Source organism: Myotis yumanensis, unplaced genomic scaffold (genome assembly GCF_028538775.1).
Source record: "Myotis yumanensis isolate MYYU_CA2020_CCGP unplaced genomic scaffold, mMyoYum1.0.hap1 SCAF_23, whole genome shotgun sequence".
Taxonomy (NCBI): domain Eukaryota; kingdom Metazoa; phylum Chordata; class Mammalia; order Chiroptera; family Vespertilionidae; genus Myotis; species Myotis yumanensis.
The window spans coordinates 4,133,491-4,160,796 of record NW_027223774.1 but is presented as its reverse complement, the minus strand read 5'-3'; the positions used below and the strand labels follow the sequence as shown (position 1 = coordinate 4,160,796).

Below are 27,306 nucleotides of genomic sequence, written 5' to 3'. Positions count from 1 at the left end.
CGGGGCCGGGGCAGGTGCACCTGGGCCGCCGGGAGCGGCACTTCCTCCACCTGCGCGCCGCTGCTCCGGGCGGGGTGCTGGGAACTGGAGTCCACGGCACCGGCGGGCACGGCGCGGGGCTCGGGGCCCCCGCCCCCCCACATGGAGGGACCCCCCAGACACTCCACACAGTCCGTGCACAACGCTTTATTGGGAGAGAACCGCACATGCGCGCGGGCGCGGCCTCAGTTTCCCCTTTGGGAAACCGGAGGCGATGTTCCCTCCCGGCCCGAGACGCGGGTGTGAGGACACAGAAGTGGAACGGAAGCCGCGGGGAAGCGGTGCCCGCACCCCGAGGGCCTGGCCGCGGGCCCTGCTGTCCGGGAGCCCGGAAACCGGGAGGTGCTGCGGGGCGGGGCGTCCTGTCTGGGCAGCGCCTTGGGGCCCAGGGTCCGGGGAGCTGGGCTGCGCGGGGCGGGGCGGGTGCTGCGCGGGGCGGGATCCTCTCCAGGCCCCGGCCCCGAATCCAGGGCTTCCCGGGAAGGAGCCGGCTGCCGGGGTCACGGCATCCCGGGCAGAAGCTTGGCGGCCGGACCGGGCGGAGGCGCGGGGGCAGCTCACTCCTCCCGCAGCTTCTCGGGGGCGAGGCCGGCGGCCTGGGGCGCCGCCTTCCGCCGGCCGGGGCCGCCCGCCCCCACGGCCAGCCCGACGCCCAGCGCCGCCAGCGCCAGGACGTGGATGCAGAAGTAGACGGAGGCCCAGTAGCGGAGGGTGTCGCCCAGGGAGAGCAGCACGAAGCCCATGCACATGTAGTCGTAGGCGCGCATCTTCAGGAACCAGTGAGCCCAGTCCCAGGCCTGCTGGCCGCCCGGGCCCAGCCGCCACCGCAGCGCCGCCTCCAGCCGGACCTCGGCCGCCAGGCACAGCGGGATGGTGAGGAAGCTCAGGTAGTAGCCAGGGTGCAGGCCGTGCCAGTAGGCGCTCAGCAGCATGGTCCAGGCGCTCCTGCGGGGGAGGGGGTGCGGGGGGGGGGAGGGGGAAGGAGGGTGTCAGGCCTCAGCCCCCCTTCTCCCCCAGAACCAGGAGGCTCTGCTTTCTTTTCAGGAACCCAGTTAACCCCCCTCAGCACCCGCTTCCTCTTTGGGGACCCAGGGTTACAATCCTGCTCTGTGATGGCTCTGACATCTCTAGCTATGACCCCCTCCCTTGTGCACCCTGAATGCGGGCCCTTGAAAGCCCACATATTTGGGCTCTGATTCCACTTCTTTTTTTTTTTTTTTTTAAATATATTTTATTGACTTTTTTTTTTTTTTACAGAGAGGAAGGGATAGAGATAGAGAGTTAGAAACATCGATGAGAGAGAAACATCGATCAGCTGCCTCCTGCACATCTCCCACTGGGGATGTGCCCACAACCAGGGTACATGCCCTTGACTGGAATCGAACCTGGGACCCCTCAGTCCGCAGGCCGACGCTCTATCCACTGAGCCAAACCAGTTTTGGCTCTGATTCCACTTCTCTGGAGGACTTGGAACTCTTCTGTTTAGCTTGAGTGTGGCCTGTGGGATGTGTGTATGTGTGTGTGTGTGTGTGTGTGTGTTCTGTCCTGCCCATGGCATCAACATTTCCCTCCGTGAGTGTCAAAAACCACCTCATGGGGGACACAGTGCTGACCGCCCCATCCTTGGGGGCGTAGAGACCATGAAAGATAGAATTTTCCCTGTTGCCATTAGGAGGAGAGACCTCTTCCTGCTCTCGTATTTTGTTAATCCTCACCAGAGGGTATTTTTCCATTGATGTTTAGAGAGAGTGGAAGACAAAAGAGAAACATCAATGTGGGAGAGACCCATCCACTGGTTGCCTGCAGCACATGCCCGACCAGGGCCGGGTGGGGATCGAGCCTGCAACCGAGGTCCCTGCCCTTGACCGGAATCAACCCCAGGGCCCTTCAGTCCACAGAACTGTGTTCTTTCTCTCCTACTGACAGTGGAGAGAGAATTCCCTGGGTTGGTAGAATGTAAAGATGTTTTCCCCATGGAGGGCGGGGAGGGACAGGACAGCATCGCAAACTTGTCCTCTATCAGATCTGCTTCCTCCTCTGCCTCCCTGACTCTCCAAGGACTTGTCCGTGCTCTTCTTCAAGGTCTCCCTTCCATTCTCTTTAATTGATGGTTATTATTTTGTATTAGAGAGGAAGGGAGAGGGAGAGAGAAACATCAATGTGAGAGAAACATTGATCCCGTGAGCACCCTGACCAGGGATCAAACCCGCAACCCGGGTATGTACACCGACTGCAAACCGAACCTGCGACCTTCGGGTGTACCGGACAACACTCCACCAAGTGAGCCACACCGGCCAGGACTCCTTCCTTCTCCTGAACGCACCCAACCGGGCTCTCACCTCCGCTCTCCTCACTGCTCCGGGCAAGGTTGCTGCTTCCCATCATGCCCAACCCAGAGGCCCCACCTGCCTTCATGGAACTGAGCCCCTGGAAGCATCCGACACAAAGGATTCCTCCTTGAAACATCCGGCTCCCTTCCGGAATGAACACTTGCCTGACCTTGGATCTCATGGCTGCGTCTTTGCTCCCCCTTGTTCCTGGTCCACACCAGGCTCTCTCAGTCTCAGCGCCACTGACATTGGGGACTGGGGGGTTCTTCGTGGTGGGACCGTCCTGTGAGCATCCTATGATGCTGAGCAGCACCCTGGACTCCGCCCACTAGAAGCACCTCTCAGTTATGACAAGCACATCCCCACACATGGGCAAACGCACCCTGGGGGCAGCACCAGCGCCCCAGTTGAGAACCCCTGGTTTAAACACGGGAGCGTCCCGGGCTTTGGCCTCACACTCAGCCTCCGAGCTTTAATATCGCCTCTACCTGAGGATGCCCCACTGTCCACTTCTCCCACCAGCCTTTCCCCGAAGCCCCAGGACCACATCACTGACTGCCTCTCCACGAACCCCAGCTGGGAACCTAACACCCGCCCACACCTGGAACTCCCTCCTGCTGTGTTTCCTTCTGAGGAAACGGCCTTTCCCTGCCCTCGGTGACACCCCCCCTCGCCCCCCGCATTGTGTTTCATTTCCTCTCTTTTCCATGCCCCACATCCAGTCCATGCCAAGCCTGAGTCCAGCTCTCCAATCCACCCACTTCTTCAGCTTCTGTTTTCTATTCCGGCACATCATCTCCCACTCGGCCAGCCCCAAAGGCCTCCGAACTTGTCCCCCATCTTTGCCTCCTGCTGCCTCTCTCCCCCTCCACTCCATTCCCCACACAAGGCCAGGGGTGGTCTTTATAATGTAAATCGGATTATACACTCAGGTAGGTCTGCTTCCAGAAGTCCCACTGTTGCTGCAGGTACTCAGGGAGCTCTGGGCAGTCTCCCCCAGTGGCCACGAGGGCTCAGGGGGAGGTTCTTACGCCAAGCACGCCAAAAGCCAGAAAGATGAATGGACAGAACCCCGGCCCATCAAAAGCTAGCAAAATAATTGGATATTTTTAAAAAGTCCTCCCCTCCCTGTCAGCACTGTGGGCTTGAGCAGGAAGGGGAGATGGTCTTGGAGATGGGAGTCCACCATTCCGGCCGGTTGTGCGGCACCTGAATAAACCTCTTTCCTTCTGCACCAGCACCTGCCTCATGAATTGGGCTTTCCTTGTGGCAGGCTGCCAACCCTGTGTGTTATTTTTGTAACACTGCCACTACCATTTTTTGTAATGGCTTCATCATGAGAAAGCTTCGTTGGGTATCCTGACCCCATCTGGTGGCTCCAGGAAGGCTGAGTGACACTCTGGAGGTTGCCATACCTGCCTGAGCCTTACTCTCACCCTTCAAACGGGGATAACAGTTCCTACTTCCTAAGGTTTGAAAGATAATGTATTGCACAAACTCTCCACTGAAGAAATATTGGATGAGCCCTAACTGGTTTGGCTCAGTGGATAGAGTGTCGGCCTGCGGACTGAAAGGTCCCAGGTTTGTTTCCGGTCAAGGGCATGTACCTGGGTTGTGGGCACATCCCCAGTGGGGGGTGTGCAGGAGGCAGCTGATCAATGTTTCTCTCTCATTGATGTTTCTAACTCTATCCCTCTCCCTTCCTCTTTGTAAGAAATCAATAAAATATATATTAAAAAAGAAAGAAACTACGACTCCCTTGACCCTCAAGGGATAGCGGCAGGCTGCCCTGTGTGCTGCTGGGAGATGTAGTTCCGTCTGGTCTGGGGCTGGCAGGCTCACCTGAGGACGTAGGAGCGAGTGGGCGCAGTCTTGTAGATGTACTGCGCCAGCCACCACTGCACCGTCATGTTCCAGTACCGCATGCCCTCCCGCACCCGCGTGCAGAAGTCTGTGCCGTAGCAGTCGATGTTGCGGATGGTCTCGTAGTCGTACTCCAGGGCAGCCGCCTCCTCCAGACTGGGGGGTGGAGGGTGGGGGTGGGGGACAGACATGCAACTCAGCCAGGCCCCCTCCCGATGCCGATTGTTGTCCCAGCCCCGATGCTAAGGAGGGGGTGGAGGCCAGGTGACAGCCCCCTGGCTGTCACAGTGGCTCGGGCAACAGGGGAGGGTAAGCCCAAAGGGAGCCTTTTTGGTGAGGAAGGTGGTGGGGCGCACAGTTCACCAACAATCGTGTTCTCTTGGCCACAGGGCCCTGAGAAAAAGCCTTGAAGGCCATGAGTCCTTAGCAACCCAACCCTTCACTGGTCTCCGATGCCAGGGAAAGGCCATTCCTTAGCAACCAAGCTCAGTGTATTCAGAGAAGCCTCCAAGTGCTGTCCCCTCTGAGTTGTTGGACACTGCAGTTGCTAGGGAAGTAGCATCCTTAACGAGGTGGTCCGTGGTTGCTAGGGAGATGTTCGAGGCCTGGATGGTCTCTGTTGCTAGGGAAAGGTCATTCTTTAACAAGATCTAGGATGTTTAGAAAAGGTTCCGGAAAGGGCCTTTGGCTATTGGTTCTTACAATTGTTCAGGAAGTGTCATCCCCAGCAATCTGGTGGTTCCTGGTTACTGGTGCCAACACCCCCAGCAGTGGGAGGCATCCTTGGCCCACCTGGGTGCCTGGTGGCTTCTGATAATGGGAGGGGAGCCATCCACTCCGAGGGGGGCAAGCAGGGTTAGAAAAGCCTTTGGTTCCCACCGGGCATTTTCTGGGGGACGTCCTCTCCAGCCACTGGAGGTCCACCCATGGTTAGAAGGGCAGTGGAATAAATTCCCGTGGGGGTGCCACCTCCCCCATGTGGAATGGCAGTTCATGTCTGCTTGGGCACGGCCCCACCCGATCAAGGAATATTTCGTAATTTACACCGAGGAGTGGCTGCTCCCCCAGTCCTGGCTGAGATGACTGCGGTTGCTAGGAATAGAGAGGCAAGTCCATTCCTGGTTGCTAGGGGCACCATTTCCCTAGCAATATAGGAGCAACACTTCCTTAGCAACAAGAGAGCCCATAGTTACCAGCAGTGTGACTTACCTAGCAGTGAAGGAGTTGGGGGTGTAGCCTTGTTAGCAACAATGTCAATCCATTGTTACCAGGGGAACTGGCTTCCTTAGCAACATAGGAAGGCGACCTGCGGTTGCTGGGAATGGTGTCCCCTCCGCTAGAGGCCAGCGCCTCAGGGATGCCATTTCCTTAGAAAAAGGGGCAACTGCAGGCTGTGATAACGTCCCTTTGGGGGGTAGGGGGAGGGGAAAGGGAAATGCTGGCTCCGAGCCACAAAGGGGCAAGTTGGTGCCATTTTTATAGCAACAAAGAGCAACCCTTCTGGCTGGAAGGAGTGGACCATGGTTGCTAGGGAACCGTTTCCCTAGCAACAAAGGGCAACCCATCACTGCCTAACGATGGCATCCTGAACAACCAGGAACAATCGGGTTATTGGAGTGACACTTCCATGGCAACCGAGGGGCCAGACATGGTTGCTAGGATACTACCTTTCTTTCCCTAGCGACAGAGAGCAACTCGCCATCCCAAGGGGTGATAAGCACTAGCAACAAGGGACGATCCACAGGTATCAGAAATGCTGTTCCCTAGGGTAGGGGAAGGCGAACTGTGGGTGGCCCAGGGGCAACAGTGTGACAACAACAGGTGGTGGCCCTGGCCCCGATCCCCGCTATCCTCCCGGCTAGGGGCAGGGCCAGCCCGTGGTGATGGGGCCTGCCAGGTCTGGGGTCACCGCCCTCCCGCCGCCTGACCTGCTGGGGGGTGCGCATGGGAGGGTGGGGCCGCCCCCTGCCCGGGCTTTGGCGGCCACGGGGTAGGCCCCGAAGCCGGCGGCAATGCAGCCGCACTCCGCGGCGATCCAGGCCACGTAGAAGCGCATGCGGAAGGCGAAGAAGACCGGGACCATGTAGAAGAGGCGGGCGGGCAGCGGGCGCGCGTAGAAGGCGTCCTCGCGCACGGCCTCCAGCGGGAAGAGGTGCGAGGACAGCAGGAAGAGCAGCCCGAAGAGCGGGGCCGGCCAGGCGCGGCGCAGCAGGGGCCGCAGGCTGGGCACGGCGCCCGGGAACGGCTGCTCCAGCCAGTCCAGGTACGTGCGGTAGCGGAAGAACGGGCCTGTGGCGGAGGGGCAGGGGCAGCGGTCAGAGACCTACCCGGCCGGGACCAGGGACCGGGGACGGAGGGCAGGGCTCAAGTCTGGGGGGAGGCGAGGGCCAGAGATCTGGGGGCTGAAGGGGGACAGAGACCGAGAGAAAAGTAGAGACAGGGGTGGGGGAGGGAAACCCAGAGGGAGGGGCCGGAGACCCAGAGTAAAAGGGACAAGAAGGGCCCTAGCCGGTTTGGCTCAGTGGATAGAGCATGGGGCTGCAGACTGAAGGGTTCGATTCCATTCAAGGGCACATGCCTGGGTTACAGGCTTGATCCCCAGTAGGGGGCGTGCAAGAGGCAGCCAAACAATGATTCCCTGTCATCATTGATGTTTCTATCGCTCGCTCCCTCTCCCTTCCTCTCTGAAATCAATAAAAATATAATAAAAAAAAAAATCAATGGAAAGATATCCTCAGGTGAGGATTAACAAAAAATAAACTAAAATAAAAGGGACATGGAAGCAGAGGGGAGGACAAGGGACTCAAAGACAAGAAAAGTGGGACAGACAATTGTAGAGGGGGACAAAGACCCTGACAGTGAGGGGCACAGAGGCTCTGACACAAACGGAGTCAGACAGACAGACCGACCGACCGACCGTCCCGGGAACCCAGGAGGACTCTGGGGTTTGTTCTCAGTGCTAGGAAACCCTGGCGAGCTGTTGGGGCTGGACAGCACCAGTCACCTTTCACAAGGACTCCTCGGCCACTGAGTAGGGCGGGGCCGGCAGAGGGAGGATGATGGGAGAATGGGAGGCTGTTTCAGATAAGATGACAGCCCATGTGAGGGAGGGAGCAGTGGGTGACAGAGGTGACAGCTGTCAGGAGCCTGGCACGTCATAAAGGCCGTGCAGCACGTGTGTTCATTCTAAATGCTCACGGTGAGCAGGACGGTGCAGACAGAAAGTAATCAGTGGTTCCAGGTGCTGGGGCTGGAGGAGGTTTGGGGGATGATGGCTGAAGGGAAGTGTTTCTCTCTTTTTCTTTTCTCTTTTAAATATATTTTATTGAATTTTTACAGAGAGGAAGGGAGAGGAATAGAGAGTTAGAAACATCGATCACCTGCCGCCTGCACACTCCCTATTGGGGATGTGCCCACAATTAAGGTACATGCCCTTGACTGGAATCGAACCTGGGATCCTTGAGTCTGCAGGCCGACACTCTATCCACTGAGCCAAACCGGTTAGGGCTCTCTCTTTTTTCTTTTAAATATATATTTATTGATTTCAGAGAGGAAGGGAAAGGGAGCGACAGAAATAGCAACAAGAGAGAATCATTGATCAGCTGCCCCCTGCACACCCCCCACTGGGGATGGAGCCCGCAACCCAGGCATGTGCCCTTGACCGGAATCGAACCTGGGACCCTTCAGTCCACAGGCCGATGCTCTAGCCACTGAGTCAGACCGGCGAGGGCCGTGGTGTTTCTCTGTGAGGTGATGAAACTGTTCTACCACTATGCGGCAGGGACAGTTGCACAACTCCGTGAACACACTGAACACCAGTGAACTGGCCGTGGCGATGGTGGGAAAAGGTGTCAATTATACCTCCATACAGTTGTCATTCCCAAAAGGCTACAGGGAACCACAGGCCGAGAACCGGCCGAGTCTCCCTTGGAGGAGCCCTGGGTCCAGTGGGAGGGTCTGACGTAGAAGCTCACCGTGGGAGCGGCGGATGCTGGGTGGAGAGAGGGGGCAGGGGAGGCGGGGAGAGGCGGCCGGGGAGCAGGCACTCACCGGTCAGGATTCCCACGTAGCAGTAGCTGTAGCTGAGTGTCTCCATCAGAGAGGGGATGTAGGGCAGCAGCCCCAGGCTGGGCCCCTGGCTGAAGCCCGCAGCCATTTCCTTCCTCTGGGCCAGGTGCAGGTCCTGTACCTCACTGGCCAGACTCACCAGCTGGGAGGAAGGGGTGCGGGTGGGGAACAAGTCAGACTCGGTTCCGCCTCACACCGCCTCCCTTAAGCTACCCCTCTCGGCAGCCAAGGATGCTGGGGTGCAGCTGGGAGCCGAGTTCTACTCCCTGGGGCAGCATCTGGCATCTTAGAGTCTCTATCGATGGCAGGTGCTCACCAGGGCTCACTTCTGGGCCCACCTGTCTTCTTTTTTTGTCATTCTGTTTTGTTAATCCTCACCCGAGGATATTTTCCCATTGATTTTTAGAGAGTGGAAGGGAGGGAAGAAATGAGAGAGAAAAACATTGATGTGAGAGTGACACATCAATTGGTTGCCTCCCACACGCACCCTGACTAGGGCCAGGAGTCAAACCTACAACCCAGGTGTGTGCTCTTGACCGGGAACTGAATCCATGACCCTTCAGTGCACAGGCCAATGCTCTAACCACTGAGCTCACTGGCCAGTCTTCTTTCTCCGTGTTCCCTCCTTCTTTTTTCTCCTGCTGCCTGGGGCTTTAGATACCCCTCACCCTCACCTCATGACTCCTACACTCTGCTGGAAGCCGGTCCACCCTTGCTGCTTGACACAGTCGCTGCAGGGAAGAAACATCTGCACAGCATATGTTTCAAGGGACCTGGCGTATATGGCATATGTTTGCTCCCCCTCTTAGCGCTATGTGTTTTAACCAGGACCACCTCCCCGAGAAAGGTTGTTTCCCCAGCTGGAGATTTTTCCCTGGAGTTAGGGATTAACAGGACTAAGGAAGGGAATGAATCAGTAAAACCCCCTAGTGTTACAGAAATACCATGTACTACTTATGAAGAACTTGGACTAAGACTGTTGGGCCCACATTCCCAGGGGTCTGCCCACCAGGGAAAGCACCAAAGTCTATACCCCTGGAGACCCACCGACACAGGGCAGTCCCAGGGAAGGCAAGCAGCGAGGCTGGGAGGACATAACCTTTACTGGGTAGGATAATCTCCTTCAGTCACTTGTAGCTTATCAGTAGAGCAGTGACCTTGGAATAGCCCTTATAATGGAATACAGAGATTAACATAGACAAGATTAAAATCAACAGAACTAGATAGAGACAGGATTTTTGGCAAAGGTAGGATAAGAAACTATGGAAATGAAAACAAGGAACTGTAGAGGGTTACCCAAAACATACCATGACGTGATTATAGAGGCATGCTTATAGGAACAAATGGTATAAATACAGATGTAACGAGAGAATAAATACAGAACCTGGCTATGCAGGTCATCTGAATGCTGTCTCCGTGTCCTTCATTCTTTGCCGACTCTGTCCACACCTTTGGGAACCCCTGGACCTGCTGGGGCTGGACCCCAACAACACTCTACTCCTGGCTGGGATCTCTCTCCCCCAAACCTATTCATCAAGTTGCCTCTGACCAATATTCAGATGTCTGCCTGGCACATGCACAGGAACCCGGTATTACCCACTCCCCAAACCAGATCTGCTTCGAGACTCTCCCCTCAGGCAATGGCGCCCCCATCCCATTAATTGTTCAGGCCCCAGATCTATTCCCTCAGGTCTCTGGAGCCCAAGCCCTGATCCTTTAGTTTTGCCTCCACCTCCACCATGGGGCAGAGTCTGCCCAGTCACGAGGAAGGCACGGGGGCTGGGGTTTCATTCCACTCTGGGCTGGTGTGACCCCAGGGATACCACTGGGGGAGCGCCTCTCTGCAGCCTCCTCCTTCCGGGCTCCTCTGCCTGCCCCTCCTCTAGTCCCCTGGCGGCTGGGCCCGGGTTCCTTCTGAGCTGTCCCTTCAGCTCCTGCACGTACTCATCCTAAATTGGGCGTCTCCTGTTGGGACTGGGACTGACCGACCTGCCCACAGCCTGATTGAGCCGCCAGCTGGACCGCATCCCATCTCGCCCTTTCTGCTGCAATCGCCTGGGAGCACTCAGAGCGAGATTTCTAAACACGCAAAGCTGCCCTGGCCAGTGGTTAGAGCATCGTCCCCTACGCCAAGGTTGCGGTTTGACCTCTGGCCAGGGCACAGACAAGGATCAACCAATGAATGCACAGATAAGTGGAACGACAAGTCGATGTTTCTCTCTCTCCCTTCTTCTCTCCCTAAAATCAATAAATACATTAAAAAAAAAAAAGAATCAACCAAGGAATGCGTAAGTGGAACAAGTCGATGTTTCTCTCTCCCCCTTCCTATCTCTCTTTAAAATCAATAAATACATTTAAAAAAAGAATCAACCAAGGAATGCATAAATACCTGGAACAACAAATAAACTGTTTCTCTCCCCTTTCCTCTCTCTCTAAAAATCAATAAAATTTGAAAAAAAATGCAAATTTGGTCACATTACTCCTCCTGACAACAAACCAAAAACCTCTTCCGAGGGATCTGGGCCCCACAGGAAGAAGCCCAAACTCCTCGCATCGGCCAGCAAGGCCCTGCGTGGTATGGTCCCTGCCACTCCTCTTTCCTTCTGGGACCTGTCCGTGTGGCCGGCACACAGCTGGCCAGCAGCTGCTCCCTCCACTGGCGCTGTCCTTGCACGATGAAGGCCATGCTAAGCATCACCTGCTGTCCCCAACTCCCTCCTGAAGGGACCCGGTCCGCTAGCTGGGGTGCCTGTTCCACTCGAGCCCTGTGCCCCGTGGGAGCTCAGGCTTTTTGACCTGGGATGGGGCCTGGGAGGCTGTTTACACCGATCTTGCCAGGTGACTTAGCGCCAGACCTGGGTGTCCTGGTTTCCTGTCCTTGGATAAGTGCCTTCCCCCAAAGCTGGTCTCCCTCTTTCACAGCACAGCTTGCCCCAAAGAGGCAGGAAGGCGTGTAGGTGAGCACTTAGCTCCGCCTCCGGCCTCCCAGGTATGCAGTATTGAAGGTACCTCTTCCCCCAGGGTGAGAACTGAGAGGTGAGGCCCCGCCCAGGGTGCGTGGGAGATCAAATCCCGCCTCCCCGTTCCTCCTGGGAGTGGCGGGAGGAGGAGGTGAAGTTGGGGGGTTAACTGGCACACGGGAGGGTGGAGGGGAGTCTGACCTTCAGTGTCAGCAGCAGCTGCACGGCGTTGGTGAAGGGCGTGGGAGTGGGCAGGCCCAGCAGGCTGAGCGCGCGGAAGAACAGGAGGTAGGAGAAGGTCCAGGCCAGGGCCAGGGCGTGGCAGGAGCTGGGGCAGAGGTAGGAGGAGGTGGTGCCGGGCTCTGGGAGCTGACCCGGCCTCCGCCTCCCCACGTACTAGCTACAAGCCCTCCCCGACCTCCCCACCTTCAGAGACAGAAATTGGGGAGCAGGGGGTGTGGGCAGAATGAACAAGATTGAGACAGCGGGAGAAGAGGCATAGCCACATACAAATGCACAGAAATGAAGAGAATGGGAAGAGGTTGAGAGAGCTTCGGGGTGAACACCCTTCCATCCACCTTTTACTGGGAGGAAGGAGAGGGAATATGAATATGAATATGAATATGAATATGAATATGAAATGAGAGGTGGCAGGGCCAGCAGAGGAGAAATCTCGCCCTCTCCTGAATCCATGATGAGGCTGTTGAGGACCCAGACAAACACACAGGAACAAGGCCCAGGAAGGCAGGAGAGGAAAACACCAATGACCCAAAGAAACAGATCAATGAGAGACGCCCACAGAGTGAGGCAGAGGTCAGGCAAGACTCAAGAGAAGAGACAGGTTGCTACCTCTCCCCCCACCTCCCCCACCGCATCCTCACCAGGGCTGGGCCTGAATGAGGGCCCAGGTCCCAAGGATGGTGATCAGAGAGTGCAAAGTGTGGGGGCCACAGGTGAACAAGGTGAGCCCCAGGCCCACGGCGGCCGCCCCCCATCTCTTCAGCCCAGGTCCTGCAGGGAGAAGAGAGAGCATAAGCCTTCCAGGGGTTCACCCCTCTTGGTCCCCCCCCTCCTTATTTTCCACTGGGGAGGGAACCTGACTCACCAGCTTTCTTAAAGAGGAAGCCGATGGGGATGGAGATAAGCAGAACCACTAGATATGTCCACTCCTCTGGCGACATGGTCTGGGGGAGGGGCAGAGGTTCACAGTGAGAACCCGGGAGTCGGGACCCCCAGCCGCTCCCCCTGCAGGGATCCAGGAATCTGCTCCTTGGTCCCCGGCTGTCGAGGAGCCTAGAGCCCTACCCTCAGCTCCTCTCCTTTGAGAACATAAGAATCCGGACCTCCAGGCCCTACCTCCTCCAAGAATAGATTCCACCCTTAGGCCCCCTCTTTCGGGAACCCAGGCCTCCAGCCCCCTCCTCCTACGAGGATCTGGTCCCCCAGCACTTCCCTCTTCGAGCACGCAGGTCTCCCGACCCCCAGCCCGGCTCCAGCCTGCACACCTTCTCCCCCTCTCCTGCCTCCAGCCCCGAGGGCGGGCCTCCCGAGGGTCTTCCAGGCTCCCTCCCCAGCCCCACTCGGGCTGTGCGCACCCGGCGCGGTCAGGTCCGCCCGGAGAAGCCACAGGCAGTTACGCCATCCCGAGCTCGGCCGCGTTCCGGCGCCGCCCCCGCCCCCGTTACCCTCAGATGGGCAGCGACCCCACCGCTTCGCCGGGCGCTCCCACTCTGGCCCACCTGGGTCCGCGTCCGCGCCGCCCGCCAGGCAGGAGGGGGCTGAGCAGTCCCGGCCCGCGGTCCACCCCGGGCCAGCCACGCCTCCCCGCCGCGCGCCCCCGCCTCTCTCGGGAGCCGGACGGGCTGAGCGATCTGGAGCCGGGTGCGCGGCCCCCGACAGGCTCGGAGGCAGTGGAGGAGCTGGCACTGGGCGCCGGGAGCACGCGTCCCCGACTGGACCTGGACTCCGGAACCACCGAACCAGAATACACAGCGAGGCGGGGCTTAGTGCTCGGAAATGGGAGGGGCCAGGACTTCGGGCTCCGAGGAACAGGACTGGTCCGGGAAGGAGGCGGGGCCTCCGCTTCGGGTTCCTTCTGGCTCAGTCTCGAGGCAGCGTGGAGGCGGGGCTACGAGCTTCGGTGTTCTTCGGAGATGGTCGAATACCGATGGTCTGTGTTCGGAAGTGGGCGGGGCCAAGAACTTCGACCGGAGGTGGGCGGGGCTTCGTTTTCCTTAGGAGATAGTTGGGTGCAAGTGAACTGGATTGGCTGATGGGCGGAGTCTCACGTTTAGGGAGGCGGGGCCACCGGCTTAGACCACAGGAAAGAGGCGGTAACAGGACATTCTCAGGGGGCCAGGCCGACAGAGTCCGGACGTAAAGGGGCGGGGCCCCAGGCTGCGTCGCCGAGGAGGGCGGGGCCAGGGTAATACGCTTCAGGTTAGGGAGGTGCGTCCCGGGGGGCGGGGCTAAGGTGTTTCACTTCAGGGGGAAGGCGGGGCTACGGTCCTGCGGGGCGGGTCCCAGGCTTCCCGCTCCGCTGAGGTGGCGGCGTGACGAAATTGACGCAGGGGGTCCGCATGGGGCGGCGGTGGAGGAAGCCGCGTGTGGTGCGCTGCTAGGGGGCGGCCCCGCCGGCGCTGGGAGCTGGTGTTTACGAGGTGACCAGCTGGTTCCATCGGAGGACGCCGCCACATTCTGAAGGGGAGCGAGGCGGCGGACCGCGCGCCCACGAGTGGGGTGAGCCTGTCCGAGCGGAGAACCGACGGCGGGCGACCAGGGGGCGGGGCCTCCGGCCGTGGGGTTCGGTCCTGGGGCGGGGACACCCCAATAGGGGAGCGCTGGCGGCAGGAGGGGGCGGGGCCTCAGGCTGCGGGTTGACGGGAGCTGAGACTACCGAACACCGAACTGCTTACGTTCGGGAAGGGGCGGGGCCTCGTGCGTGAAAGGAGCCAAGTTCGGAGGCATCCGGATCGGGCGTGGCCTTGGCCTCGGGATGTCCCGGCACCTGACGGGAACGGCCGAAGGGAGACGCCCGCTTCGCGAGAGGCCGGTACAAATGGGCCTCTCGAAAGGGGCGTGGCTCCGCTCGGAGGCTTTTCTGGGGGCGCGGGGCCTGGAGGCGCGAATGTTGGCCGGGACCGAATGTTGATTCCGACGGCTCGGCGAGGGGCGGGGCCAGGCGCCAGGGGGCGGGGCCTGGCCCTCCGGCTCGGCAGGTGGCGAACGCGGCGGGAGCGAGGCCCCGCCCCCAGAGGCCCAGGGGCGGCACTTCGCCGAGACCCCCGAGGCGGTGGGATCGCTCCGGGCGTCTCTGTCGGTGACCGCGGTGCCCCGGCTCCCGCAGGAGGATGCTGGTGGTGGAGGTGGCGAACGGCCGCTCCCTGGTGTGGGGGGCCGAGGCGGTGCAGGCGCTGCGGGAGCGCCTGGGAGTCGGGGGCCGCACGGTGGGCGCCCTGCCCCGCGGGCCCCGCCAGAACTCGCGCCTGGGCCTCCCGCTGCTGCTGATGCCGGAGGAGGCGCGGCTCCTGGCCGAGATCGGCGCCGTCACCCTGGTCAGCGCCCCGCGCCCGGATCCCCGCCAACACAGCCTGGTAAGGGGGCGGGCTGCGGGGCGAACTCCCTGGACCGGTGCGGGTGGGATGCGGTGGGGGTTGGGCACCTGGGATCTCCGGGTTCGACCCTAAGGCGGGGGGGTAGGGGCGGGCATACCTGGACCCCGAGGTTCCAGCTAAGTTTACTCCGCAGGCTCTGGCATCCTTCAAGCGCCAGCAGGAGCAGGGCTTCCAGGAGCAAAGCGCCCTGGCGGCCGAGGCCCGGGAGACCCGCCGCCAGGAGCTCCTGGAGAAGATCGAAGAGGGCCAGGCGGCCAAGAAGCAGAAGCTGGACCGGGGCTCCGGGACCAGCGAGAGCCAGGAGGCCAGTGAGAACCAAGCAGCCGCGGAGGATGAGGACGATGCGAGCCAGGCTTCTGGAGAGCAGGAGGAAGCAGGTGCGGGTGGGAGTGGGAGTGGAGCCCGGGACCTGGGGGAGGGTAGGGAGATCTTTGGGGAATTCTGGCTGGGACTCTAGGGCTTGGGTCTCCCTCGGGGATGGGAAGAAGACCTTCCGTCTTGGATTCACCAAACTCTGGGGTTCACCTCCGCAGGCTCCTCCTCTCCCCAACCAGGGCCTTCCGAGGGGGCGGCCCCCCTGCCCAGGTCTGCCCTGCTCGTCCAGCTGGCCACGGCTAGGCCTCGACCCATCAAGGCCAGGCCGCTGGACTGGAGGGTTCAGTCCAAGGACTGGCCTCACGCCGGCCGCCCGGCCCATGAGCTGCGCTACAGCATCTACAGAGACCTGTGGGAGCGAGGCTTCTTCCTCAGCGCGGCTGGCAAGTTCGGGGGCGACTTCCTGGTCTATCCTGGTGAGTTTGGCCCGGGGCCTCTGGTTGCTGGCGCTTTCTTCACAGTCCCACCACAATTCTGCATTTTTCTTTTTTTGTCTCATTTTCTCAGCGTCTGAAACACATGGAAGGACAGGAGACACTTGGGACCCCCAAGGTTTTTTGGAGGACAGGATAGTAAATTTTATTAATACTTCCATCCAGAAGCTTCACTTAAAAATACTTAGATAGGTATATCAAACATATAAGAAATAATAATTGCAGGACTTTTTTTTTACAGTATTCAAAAGTTAGATAATAATCAGGATGATGATTAATAAGTTAGTGGTTAAACATCACTGGTAGTTGTCAGAGAAGCACCATTAGTTGTCAGACTGATATAGGTCCATGTACATTTATTTACTTTATTTTATTTTTTAAAATATATTTTTATTAATTTCAGAGAGGAAGGGAGAGGGATAGAGAGATAGACACATCAATAATGAGAGAGAATCATTGATCAGCTGCCTCCTACCCAGGCATGTGCCCTTGGCCAGAATCGAACCTGGGACCCTTCAGTCCGCAGGCCAACGCTCTATCCAGTGAGCCAAACTGGCTAGGGCGGTCCATGTACATTTATTGTAAAAATGACCTAAGGGAGTGCGCTGGCCTGCAGGCTCAGTTGGTTGGAGCATCCTCCCAATGAGCTATGGTTGTGGGTTTGATCCTGGATCAGGGCACATAACATGTCAACCAATGAATACATGGATGTGTGGAATGACAGGTCGATGCCTCTCTCTGTAAAAAAAAAAAAAAAAAAAATCAATAAAAATGACCAAAGAGAGAAAAAAGGAATAGCTTGTTGTAAACATGTTTAGTAAAAAGTAATTCACGTTTTATATTGTTATACAGTTATATACACATTATTTAAGTAGCCGTAAAGATTGTGGCTCTAGTGAAAGACTATGAAAAGAACTTAGAATAAAATGGAGTACCAAGTAGACTAAGAATCCTTTCAAGAAAGTAGAAGAGGCATGAAAGGGTGTACTCCAGCCCAGCTACAGTGGTTACCTCTGGAAGGGAATTTGCATCAGGTACAGGTAAAGGGACTTGATGAATCACTTAATTTTTGAGTTTGTAGTAAGGGTACCTCTATTATTTAACTAAAAATTTTAAAAAATTTAGGCCCCGGCTGTGTAGTTCAGTTGGTTAGAGCACTGTCCCAATACTCCAAGGTTTTCGGGGTCAGGGTACATACAAGAATCAATCAATCAATCAATGCATAAATAAGTGGAACAACAAATCTTAATCTCTCTCTTTCTCTCAAATTAATCAATAAATGAAAATATTAAAAAATAAAAGGTTAAAGAAAGAAGTTTGCAGAATATTACCCTTTTTGTTCCCCCTAAGAACGGGAAAAGGTAGAACTTTCTGATAAGGAGTCAGAGCTCAGCTATTGATTGGAGACTGTCACACTAAGTCTTCTACAGCTGAGGGGAGAGTCTTAGTACTAGGTGATGTATGTAGGTAGATTTTAATGCCGCTGTACATTTTATTTTTCATTTTAATTAAACTTATTGGGGTGACATTGGTTGACATAGGTTTCAGGTGTGGGTTTCTATGTTACAAGATCTGTATTTCACCGTGTGCCCACCATCCAAAGTCAAATCTTCTCCTGTCATCATATATTAGGACCCTCTTCTCCCTCTGCTGTACTTCTATACTTTTCGAGAAGATGAATATCTGGGTCTAAGGATATTTGTGGCTTTTTAATTTTAATACTTTTAAAATCATTTATTTATTTTTTTGTTAATCCTCACCCGAGGATATTTTTCCATTGATTTTTAGAGGGCGTGGAAGGGAGGGGGAGAGAGTATCACTGGGGCCAAGGATTGAGCCTGCAACCGAGGTTACGTGCCCTTGACGGGAATTGAACCCGGGATCCTTTAGTCTGTGGGCTCACACTCTATCCACTGAGCCAAACCAGCTAGGGCTGCTTTTTTTTATTTTAGAGAGAGTGGAAAGGAGCGAGGGGTAAGAGAGAGAAAGACAGAGACAGAGAGAGAGGCAAAAAGAGAGAAAGAAAATCACTGTGAGAGAGACACTGATTGGTTGCTCCCGCATGCACCCTGACCAGGGCTGGGGATCAAACCTGCAACCAGGTATGTGCCCTTGCCTGGTAATTGAACCCGAGACTCTCTGGCGGTGCACAGGCCAGTGTTCTAACCATTGAACACTCCGGCCAGGGTGTTATTTTTTAATTTTTAAAATTTATTTTAGAGAGAGAGAGAGAGAGTGGCTCAGTGGATAGAGTGTAGGCCTGCAGACTGAATGATTCCAGTCAAGGGCATGTACCTTGGTTGCAGGCTCCTCCCTGGCCTGGGCCCTGGTTGGTACTCATGCAGGAGGCAACCAATTGACACCGATGTTTCTCACTGTCTTTCCCTTTCTCTTCCACTCTCCCTGAAAATATCAATGGAAAAGTATCTCCTGGTGAGCATTAACAAAAGAAAAACAAAAACAAACACATCAATGTGAGAGAGAAACATTGATCTGCTGCCCCCTGACTGGAATCAAACCCTCCACTTTTGATATATGGGATTATGCTCCAGCCAACTGAGCCACACCGGCCAGGGCTAAGGGTATCTATTTTAAAAATACTCACAGTGGCCCTAACCGGTTTGGCTCAGTGGCTAGAGCACCGGCCTGTGGACTGAAGGGTCCCAGGTTTGATTCCGGCCAAGGGCATGTACCTTGGTTGTGGGCACATCCCAGTAGGGAGTGTGCAGGAGGGAGCTGATTGATGTTTCTCTCATCGATGTTTTTCATTCTCTACCCCTCTCCCTTCCTCTCTGTAAAAAAATCAATAAGATATATTAAAAAAAAAAAAAGATAATTAAAAAAAAATACTCACAGTGGCCCTAGCTGGTGTTCTCAGTGGTTAGAGCATCAGTGGCACACCAAAGGGTCTCGAGGACAAGTACTGGGTTTTTGGATTCTATCCCCAGGTTGGGGTGCATGGGGGAGACTACCGGTTGATGTTTCTCTCTCCCCACTCCCTCCCTTCCACTCCTTCTGAAAAGCAATGGAAAAAATAGCCTCAGGTGAGGATAAAAAAAAAGTTACAGTGTTTGCTAAAACGTCAGCGGGCCGTCCGGTGTCTCCCAGCCTCTGCCACTGGAAACCGCTGCATGGCTCTCTTCCTCACCCAGGTGACCCGCTCCGCTTCCATGCCCACTACATCGCCCAGTGCTGGGCTCCTGGGGACCCCATCCCACTCCAGGACCTGGTGTCTGCCGGCCGCCTGGGAACCAGCGTCAGGAAGACGCTGCTGCTCTGTTCTCCGCAGCCGGATGGTAAGGTGGTCTACACCTCCCTGCAGTGGGCCAGCCTGCAGTGAACTCCAGAGACTTACAGGGCGTGGCTGTGTCTGGGGCGAGAGCCCTTCGACACGGTCCCAAGTTCATCTCTGTGTGGGAGACGAGAACACCTTCCTACCTCTGCCTACGGCTAGTTTTTGATTCCAGATTTATGAACACTACATCCTCCTTGTGTCCCTCCATGTTTCAAAGCACTTACTGGCTGTGTTGTTTTTGTAGTTACGTATTTCCAAACTGCGAGCTTCTTGAGAGTGAAGACTCGGTTTGATTCATCTCTGTTTTCTACAGGGCTCAGGTCCCAAGAGATCTCAATAAACTTGTTGAATAAATGTGGAGTTTGTGATTTGGATCCTTAGGACAGTCCTGGGGAGTGTGGCCATTTGCATCTGCTTTTCATGAGCAAACGTCTGGAGGAGGGAAATGACTTGCCCAGGGTCACACAGCTAGTAAGTAACAGGGCTGGGATTTAGGACCTGGTCTTTCTCACTCTGAACAAAGTCTGGGCTATTCCCACCGTGTTAAACTTCCTTTTGAAAATGTTTTAATGAAACATTTCAGATGCGTCCTATATAATAAAACCCTAATATGCAAATCAACTGAACGGGGGAACTACTGGAGAATGACTGGTTGCTATGACATGCACAGACCACCAGGGGCAGCTCCTGTGTTGAGCGACTGCCCCCCGCTCCCACCCCAGAGGGAGGCAACCGGCAGTAGCAGCCCTTTGCCCCCCCATCAACCTCCCCCATCACCCTGACCACCAGTTGCCCTACAGATGGCCCTGACCGCCAGCCAGGCCTAGGGACCCTACCCTATATATTGGGAACAGTCTCTTAGACTTAAAAAATTAAAACCTGGCAAAGCTACTCTAACACTGAAAAAACAGGATGATGCAGTGATGACATGCATGGCCTCTGGCTTGCACACTTTGTGGTCAGCCCTGATTCTGACACTTATAACTGTGTGACAAAGCCAATTACTTCTCTCTGCTTCAGTTTTTCTACCCATAAGATGGGGAAAATGGTACTACTGCTTCTGAAGGAACGTGTTATGTACTTTTTATAATCAGGGCAAAAAAATGTAGCTGCCCGTACAACAGCAAGATGTCTTTGACCTGTATGAAAAGTATGGTCACTGGTGCATGTAGCATCCTGGATTGTGAGAGAGTGCAGGCTGGGCTGAGGGACACCGCCCCCCCCCCCCCCCCCCCCATGCATGAGTTTTGTGCACTGGGCCTCTAGTATGTAAATAAAAATAATGCATGAAGAGAAGAAGGAGGTGAATGTTGTTTCAGAACAGGGGTTTAGAAAGGGGAGGAGAATCTCAGGAAATGCTCTTTTGTCTTCTGGAATAGCACACATTTATATTCTAGCTCCTTTATTATTATTTTTTAAATATATTTTTATTGATTTCAGAGAGGAAGGGAGAGGGAGAGAGAGAAACATCAGTGATGAGAGAGAATCATTGATTGGCTGCCTCTTGCACACCCCCTACTGGGGATGGAGCCCACAACACAGGCATGTGCCCTTGACAAAAAACAAACCCCAGACCCTTCAGTCCATGGGCGGACGCTTTATCCATGGGACGGGGGTGGGCAGATGGATGAAACAATGATCCCTGTAACAGTGCCAGGACTTGATTAGAAACTGATAGCTTCCCTAATTTTTGTCCCTGGTTCCAATTTAAGATCAAGAGAAAGCCAGGCCCTGGCTGGTTTGGCTCAGTGGATAGAGCATTGGCCTATGGACTGAAGGGTCCCGGGTTCAATTCTAATGAAGGGCACATGCCCAGGTTGCAGGCTTGATCCCCAGTAGGGGGCATGCAGGAGGCAGCCAATCAATGATTCTCATTGGCCCTAACTGGTTTGGCTCAGTGGATAGAGCATCAGCCTGCGGACTGAAGGGTCCTGGGTTCGATTCCAGTCAAGGGCATGTACCTGAGTTGCGGGCACATCCCCAGTAAGGGGTGTGCAGGAGGCAGCTGATCAATGTTTCTCTCTCATCAATGTTTCTAACTCTCTATCCCTCTCCCTTCCTCTCTGAAATCAATAAAAAATTTTAAAAAATGTTTTCAGATAGCACACATGAAAATAGCCCACCTCCAGCTCTCCCCAGGCCAACAGCCTCCAATCAGGGCACACCTGGTGTTGCTCAGTGGATGAGGGTCCATCCAGGAACCAAGAGATCCTGGCTGATTCCTGATCAGGGCACATGCCTGGGTTGCAGTAAGGGGGAGGAGGGCGGCACAGCAGGCAACCAATCAATGATTCTCTCTCATCATTGATGTTACTATCTCTCTCCCTCGCTGTTCCTCTCTGAAATCAATAAAAATATTAAAGAAAACAACAACAGAGTGTGGGGGGTGATAGGGGGTAACGTGGGGATAAGGACACATATGTAATAACTTAATAAAAAAATTTTAAAAAAACAACAAAAAATAAAACTGTACCTTTTTGCACTATAAAACCCTTCTGCCTGCCTTGGACTCTGCCAAAATGCAAATGACGGTGATTGATGCTCTCACTCTGAATAAATATCCTTTGCTTGTTTTCACTTATTTCCACATTGTGCAGTCTTGCACACATTCTGTAACCACCTTTTGGTGCCTCGGGACAGTCTCTGTGAAATAGGATTGATAACAGTGTTAGTGCTCCTTAATGAGGCCGGGCAACTTCTCTGAGAGCGCTCATAAGCATGCATTGAGGATTAAATACATCAATTCATATAAAATTCTTAAAACAGTGCCTCCTGTGCAGTAAGCATTTCAGAATGCCACCTATTATTTTTAATACAATCACGGGCCACTAGAATCCTTAAAACCCAGTGTTTGGCCCAAAGCCTAGCACAGTTAAAGAGCTCCATAAACATAAATCTAACAACGACAAGCAAAGCCCTGGGGTGTGAATGGGATTATTCCAGGGAGAAAAGGACCAGAGGAAATAACCCTGAGGGTAAGATGTGGGCAAAGGAGATAAAAAATTGCCAATTCCTCCGGGTGACAAATGGTGTCCCGGTGGAGCAGACTCTGCAGGGAGAGGTTGCCCAACCGTCACCGGGTCCTGGGAACCAACCTCAGAATAGAAACTGCTGCCCTAGCCTGTATGGCTCAGTGGATAGAGCGTCGGCCTGTGGACGAAGGCGTCCTGGGTTCGATTCCGGTCAAGGCCTGTACCTTGGTTGTAGACTCCTCCCTGGCGGCGACCAGGGACCCTAGTCGGGGTGTGTGTATGGAAAAATATTCTCGGGTGAGGATTAAAATAATTAAAAATGAAAAAGAAATTGCTGTCTTGGGGAAAGAGGCACCAGCCGCCCTGGCCGGGGTGGTTCAGTTGCTTGGAGCATCGTCTTGAAGCGCCAGGGCTGCAGGTTCCATGCCCGCCCGGGGCACAGGCGGAATCAACCAGTGAGAGCATGCAAGTCGATGTATCTGTCTTCTTTCATTTCCAAAAATCCACAGAAAATTAGAAGGAAAAAAAAATTGGCACAAAGCTTTTTTATCCTTGGGTCTTACGTTTAAAAAAACAAACGCCCCCTCCTCAGAGTCCGCCGGAACCATCCTATGGGAAGTACCATTTCCCCTCAGTCATTATTAGAAATTTATATTTTTTTCATGGCTCCCGCTCCGAAGGGATTTACTTTCTTCAATTTGCTATTTTTTTTTCCCCGTTCCCTTAAGACTCTAAGCTCCGTGAGCAGAGGGGCTGTGCATTCCCGGTTGTCACCGTGAGGAGCAAATCCTGGCGCCCGCTGAGGGAGGGCGGCCGTCCCGAGGCAGCCGGAGCCGCTGGCTTCGGGGTGACGCTGTTCTGAGGAAAGAACGACTTCATTGTTCACCGAATCCACGGGGAATCTTCTGGAAGAAGCTGTGAGCCCCGTGAGAGGGAGCCGGCTGAGGTCTAGAGAGGGTGGCGGCAACGCCTCCAGCATTACACCTACTCGGAGGCCAGCAGGCGGGACTTAGGGCACCACTAGGTGGCGGAAGAGTGTGCCCACTTCCGGAGTCGTCTGTGCCCCGAGTCCTTGTCAGGCCGAAAGCAACGGGCCCCGGTTTATTAAAGCCGCTCTGGCCCCGCCTCTCGTCGCCACAGCCCGCCAACGCCTCTTCTGATTGGTGCAGGCGGGCGTCGTGCGCGATGACGTCACGCGACGGCGGCGTTGCTATAAAAGCGCGGCCGCGGCGCGTGCGCTCCTCTTTCTCAGCCGGGTCCGCGCTTGGGTTAGGTGGGTTGCGGTGCTTTCTGGTTCTGGTGTGGGTTGTAAGGCCGCGTGGGCCTCTTAAACTCGGATAAAAACAGTGAAGAGGTTGGGGCGGGCGGTGAGATGAGGATGGCTGGACAGGACGGCTACACGTTTGTGGAGTGAAGGTTCTGGAAGTTTTGGGGATGTTCTCGCGAGATCTCTGGCCGCCACGGGATTCTAGCGTAGTCGTGGGACCGCGCAGGCGCCAACCGCGTTCCTCACCGCCGCGTTTCTCTCCTCCGCAGGCGGAGCAGCGCCGCCAACATGCCCGTTGCCCGGAGTTGGGTTTGTCGCAAGACCTATGTGACCCCGCGGAGACCCTTCGAGAAGTCCCGCCTCGACCAAGAGCTGAAGCTGATCGGTGAGGGGCCAACGCAGGGCTTCGGCTTCCGGGGTCGGGGGGAGGCGAACGCGTGGGTGAGGCCGGCCACGTGCTCTGTCTGTTCTAGTTCTCCGCGGTGTGTCCTCTTCCCTCTCCCCCAAGTTTTAGTGGTTTGGGAAGGTTTTTGTGCACCCCGGGGCCACCAATCCAGCTTTGGCACTAGTCCGTGGGGACAGCCTGTTCGCTCATTAACTCCTACTCTCCTCACCCCCCCCCCCCTTTTTTTTTGCAGGAGAGTATGGGCTCCGAAACAAGCGTGAGGTCTGGAGGGTCAAATTCACCCTGGCCAAGATCCGCAAGGCTGCCCGGGAGCTGCTGACGCTGGACGAGAAAGACCAGCGGCGTTTGTTTGAAGGTGTGTGTGGGAGCCGACAGGACAGCCATGAGGTGCAGGGCCACTGCGGTGCTTCTAGGCGAGCCTGCCCAGTGGATCCTTGGCGTTCAATGGGAATGTGGGGGGAGGGAGGTGGAGAAGTGCCTCTGGATACAAATCCCTACACTGTCCCTTATGAGTGACTTTGTTTTACTAATGGAGCCTAATTTACTGTTGACCAAAATCAATAATGCCCGCCAAGCTGGGGCACCTGGCCATAGCGGTATGTGTGTAATGTGACATGGTTCTGGTGGGGATAGACAGTGGAATTTCTGATGGTGACTGCAGGGAGGGGCACTTGGCTGTTACATTTGCCTGCTTAAATAAGGCGGTCGGGGACATTCAGGTGACATTTAGCAAAGGCCTGAACAGGAGAGGACTTGTGGATGTCACAGGGAAGACATTTAGACTCTTGCTTAAGGTCTTAATTTTCTGCTTTGAGATGGGAAGTTAGTGGAAGATGGACACGATCACACTCAAATTTTAATAGCACCTCTTAGATTGTAAGGTGGCAATAATTATAAAATAGCTGATATTTTATAAGGATTGGCTAAGTACTTTTTTCTAAGATCTTGGTATGTGTTATTTTTTAAAGAACTCAGAGTTTTTTTAATTTATTTTTTATTTTTAAGTATATTTTATTTTTTACAGAGAGGAAGGGAGAGAGATAGAGAGTTAGAAACATCGATGAGAGAGAAACATCCATCAGCTGCCTCCTGCACATCTACTGGGGATGTGCCCGCAACCCAGGTACATGCCCTTGACTGGAATCGAACCTGGGACCTTTCAGTCCACAGGCTGAGCCAAACCGGTTTTGGCAGTATGTGTTATTTAATCTGCACAGCACCTCATAGCGATGGCTACTGATACCTGTAAGAACAAATGGTGAGAGAGGCCTCCCTTTTACAGTCTCATGACACTGGTATTGGGTCAGACTTAATCCCGGAGGTTGTAGGGAGCAGGCCACTGCTGGTTCTGGTTTCAGGACTCATAGCTAGTCACAGTGAAACTTATTCAAGGCTGTAGTTAGATGACAGTCATGTGGCAGAGATGACAGGTGATCTGTAGGTGTCCAAGGATTGTGGTTTTCCAGGGTAGAAATGGAAATTGCAAGGGGAAGTCAGGACCTTCACTTTCTAGTAAATGAAGCCATTTAGCCACAGGAAAGGGAGGGGGAGAAGTGAAGCTAAACCTTTCCAAGGACGAAAGTTTTGGGCTTTTATCTCCATGTTAAGGTGCTAATTAGCTATAGCCTGTGCTGTGAAGCTGGTAGGGCTTTCTTAACTGCAGAATATTAGCTTAACCCCGTGCTTTGTCCTGGGTCGTAGTTTGATAACAGCAGCCCTTAGTCTTGAAGGTGAATGCTGAGCCCTTTTAGTGGGTTGTCATTTTCCTTCCTGACAACTCTGAGGAAGGCTCTCTTTTTCCAGATGAGGACATAGCTGTATGTGGTCACATGCCCTCGCTGGTGAGATGGATGCAGCCATAGGGACCTGCCTTAGGGTTGTGTGAGGGTCACACCAGTCACATGGTGGCTGGCATGTTGACTCCTATGTCAGAATTAGCTCGTACGTGCACTGATGTCCCACCAGCACGGTCAGCGCAGCGGGGAGGACTTGCACCCATCAAGTGTGAGCTCAGCCAGAACCGTGGCTCATGCTTCCCCTTCACCAGGCAATGCCCTGCTGCGGCGCCTGGTCCGCATTGGGGTGCTGGACGAGGGCAAGATGAAGCTGGATTACATCCTGGGCCTGAAGATCGAGGATTTCTTGGAGAGGCGCCTGCAGACCCAGGTCTTCAAGCTCGGCTTGGCCAAGTCCATCCACCATGCCCGTGTGCTGATCCGCCAGCGCCACATCAGGTACCACCTATGCCAGGCTCCCTGCATCCCTCAGCCCCCGCCACCCCCACCCCTTCTGAAGGTTGCTCTGACTAAGCCTGCTGTCCCTGTCTCCTGTGCAGCCCTCGGAGGTGACAAAGGTGTGAGCTCACCTTGAGGGTACTGAGTGACCCCTACAAACAGCTTGTGGGGAGCTGGGGGCCGCCTCACCCCCCCATAGCCCAGCGCAAGGGTCACTGCGGCTTGAGCCGTACACCTTGCGAAGGCCTCTGCCAGGCATGCAGGCAGCTGGACAGGTAACAGCTCTGGTGTCCCAGTTGAGAGAGAAGTCATTGGGCCTCAGTTTGCTTGGGTGGGCTCAGCTGGATCCCGGGCCCACTCGTGAAGTTGTTCCAGACCCTGATCCTCTTGGATTCTTGCACTGTGGGTGTTAACTTGGCTAATGGACCACAGTCCAGGGTCTGGTGCGGCGCAGATGCTGGCTCAGGGTGGTGCCTGGTGCAGTGAAGACAGTCAGGGCAGCGGGTCTTGCCCTTTCTGTAAATGGGCACCACTCGGGGGGAGCTATGCAGTAAGTGGCCAGGATGCTGCTTTATGGAATTGCTGCCTGAGCCCTTCCCTAGCCCTGTGGGCCTGCGACGACCCACGGGCAAGAGCCTCAGTCACATTCTTGTTGGAAATGACTTCATAGAGCCCAGCCTCCCGGCTGCTGCTTCCAGGGCAGTGAAACTGCAGGAAAACGAAGCTCCGTGTCTGGCAAAATTCAGAATATTGGAAAATCAGATCTCGGATTTATACACTGCCACCTCACCTCATTGGCTTTGTGGCCTTGTGTGGTTACCTCTGAATCTCCCTGTTGTGTGAAATGAGAGAAGCTCATCTCACAGAGTATCTGTATGTGTTAGATTAGATGGACCCGGAGGCCATAGGGTCAGGAGGCCCGGCCAGCTTAGCTGTGTGAGTGCAGCTGTAAATGCCAAACCTGTCAGCTTGAGGCACAAGTGAGGAGACTGGTGTCTTGTCCAGTGTGGGGTCCTACTCCCCCTTGACCTGCCATCCCCCCTCCAGGGTCCGCAAGCAGGTGGTGAACATCCCGTCCTTCATTGTCCGTCTGGACTCTCAGAAGCACATCGACTTCTCCCTCCGGTCTCCATACGGGGGTGGCCGCCCAGGCCGAGTGAAGAGGAAGAACGCCAAGAAGGGCCAGGGCGGGGCTGGAGCCGGTGATGACGAGGAGGAGGATTAGGTCCCCTCATCCCCCCTGGACTGGGGGGGTGTCTAGTTTTTCATTCAGATAATAAAACACTTTGAAACTGCTCTCTCTGGTGATCTCTTTCCCTCCCTGTTCCGAACATAGTCTGTAGCTGGGAAAAGCGTGGCCTGGGTTCTTCACCAGGTTACACACCTGTCAAATGTTGCTTTCTGCACAGGGGGCCTGGCTAACCTGGTTTGGTCACATCCGTGTGGGCT

General features: G+C 55.1%; 3 protein-coding genes and 1 long non-coding RNA gene across 6 annotated transcripts; 2 read left to right on the top strand and 2 right to left on the bottom strand.

Annotated features, from left to right (window-relative positions):
• Positions 1-170: 170 nt before the first annotated feature.
• MBOAT7 (membrane bound O-acyltransferase domain containing 7) lies at positions 171-14,254 on the bottom strand. 2 transcript variants are annotated; one of them, XM_070402333.1, is made up of 9 exons: positions 14,176-14,254; positions 13,000-13,493; positions 12,366-12,444; positions 12,142-12,271; positions 11,462-11,588; positions 8,283-8,442; positions 6,161-6,521; positions 4,212-4,388; positions 171-984 (listed from the first exon to the last, which is right to left on the bottom strand). In XM_070402333.1, the coding sequence occupies exons 3-9, from the start codon at positions 12,439-12,441 to the stop codon at positions 597-599; spliced, it is 1,419 nt and encodes a 472-aa protein (XP_070258434.1). In that variant the 5' UTR covers positions 12,442-12,444; positions 13,000-13,493; positions 14,176-14,254; the 3' UTR covers positions 171-596. The 2 variants fall into 2 exon arrangements, with proteins under 2 accessions (XP_070258434.1, XP_070258435.1); XM_070402334.1 differs by lacking the exon at positions 14,176-14,254 and having other exon boundaries at positions 13,000-13,616.
• TSEN34 (tRNA splicing endonuclease subunit 34) lies at positions 13,754-19,332 on the top strand. Of its 2 annotated transcripts, none has more exons than XM_070402337.1 (5): positions 13,754-13,999; positions 14,607-14,853; positions 15,008-15,251; positions 15,408-15,665; positions 18,836-19,332. In XM_070402337.1, exons 2-5 carry the CDS (start codon positions 14,611-14,613, stop codon positions 19,021-19,023), a joined length of 933 nt encoding a protein of 310 aa, XP_070258438.1. In that variant the 5' UTR covers positions 13,754-13,999; positions 14,607-14,610; the 3' UTR covers positions 19,024-19,332. The 2 variants fall into 2 exon arrangements, with proteins under 2 accessions (XP_070258438.1, XP_070258439.1); XM_070402338.1 differs by lacking the exon at positions 13,754-13,999 and adding an exon at positions 14,142-14,312.
• LOC139000075 (uncharacterized) lies at positions 15,602-22,873 on the bottom strand. Its single transcript, XR_011469518.1, has 3 exons — positions 22,074-22,873; positions 21,452-21,621; positions 15,602-15,759 (listed from the first exon to the last, which is right to left on the bottom strand). It is a non-coding gene; the product is annotated as an uncharacterized lncRNA (long non-coding RNA).
• A 286-nt stretch (positions 22,874-23,159) lies between these two features.
• Positions 23,160-27,153, top strand: RPS9 (ribosomal protein S9). Its single transcript, XM_070402341.1, has 5 exons — positions 23,160-23,223; positions 23,487-23,602; positions 23,856-23,978; positions 25,671-25,857; positions 26,905-27,153. Exons 2-5 carry the CDS (start codon positions 23,506-23,508, stop codon positions 27,080-27,082), a joined length of 585 nt encoding a protein of 194 aa, XP_070258442.1. The 5' UTR covers positions 23,160-23,223; positions 23,487-23,505; the 3' UTR covers positions 27,083-27,153.
• The last annotated feature ends 153 nt before the right edge of the window (positions 27,154-27,306 follow it).

What these genes read in the sequence shown, in the direction of transcription:
- MBOAT7 (XM_070402333.1), bottom strand. Translation starts at nt 12,441, where the DNA reads ATGTCGCCAGAGGAGTGGACATATCTAGTGGTTCTGCTTATCTCCATC. An exon ending in CTTCCTCTTTAAGAAAGCTG is followed by an intron (nt 12,272 to 12,365) that starts GTGAGTCAGGTT and finishes TTCTCCCTGCAG; the next exon opens with GACCTGGGCTGAAGAGATGG. An exon ending in CTACGTGGGAATCCTGACCG is followed by an intron (nt 6,522 to 8,282) that starts GTGAGTGCCTGC and finishes CCTCCGCCACAG; the next exon opens with GCCCGTTCTTCCGCTACCGC.
- TSEN34 (XM_070402337.1), top strand. Translation starts at nt 14,611, where the DNA reads ATGCTGGTGGTGGAGGTGGCGAACGGCCGCTCCCTGGTGTGGGGGGCC. An exon ending in ATCCCCGCCAACACAGCCTG is followed by an intron (nt 14,854 to 15,007) that starts GTAAGGGGGCGG and finishes TTTACTCCGCAG; the next exon opens with GCTCTGGCATCCTTCAAGCG. An exon ending in CGACTTCCTGGTCTATCCTG is followed by an intron (nt 15,666 to 18,835) that starts GTGAGTTTGGCC and finishes TTCCTCACCCAG; the next exon opens with GTGACCCGCTCCGCTTCCAT.
- RPS9 (XM_070402341.1), top strand. Translation starts at nt 23,506, where the DNA reads ATGCCCGTTGCCCGGAGTTGGGTTTGTCGCAAGACCTATGTGACCCCG. An exon ending in CCAAGAGCTGAAGCTGATCG is followed by an intron (nt 23,603 to 23,855) that starts GTGAGGGGCCAA and finishes TTTTTTTTGCAG; the next exon opens with GAGAGTATGGGCTCCGAAAC. An exon ending in CCAGCGGCGTTTGTTTGAAG is followed by an intron (nt 23,979 to 25,670) that starts GTGTGTGTGGGA and finishes CCCCTTCACCAG; the next exon opens with GCAATGCCCTGCTGCGGCGC.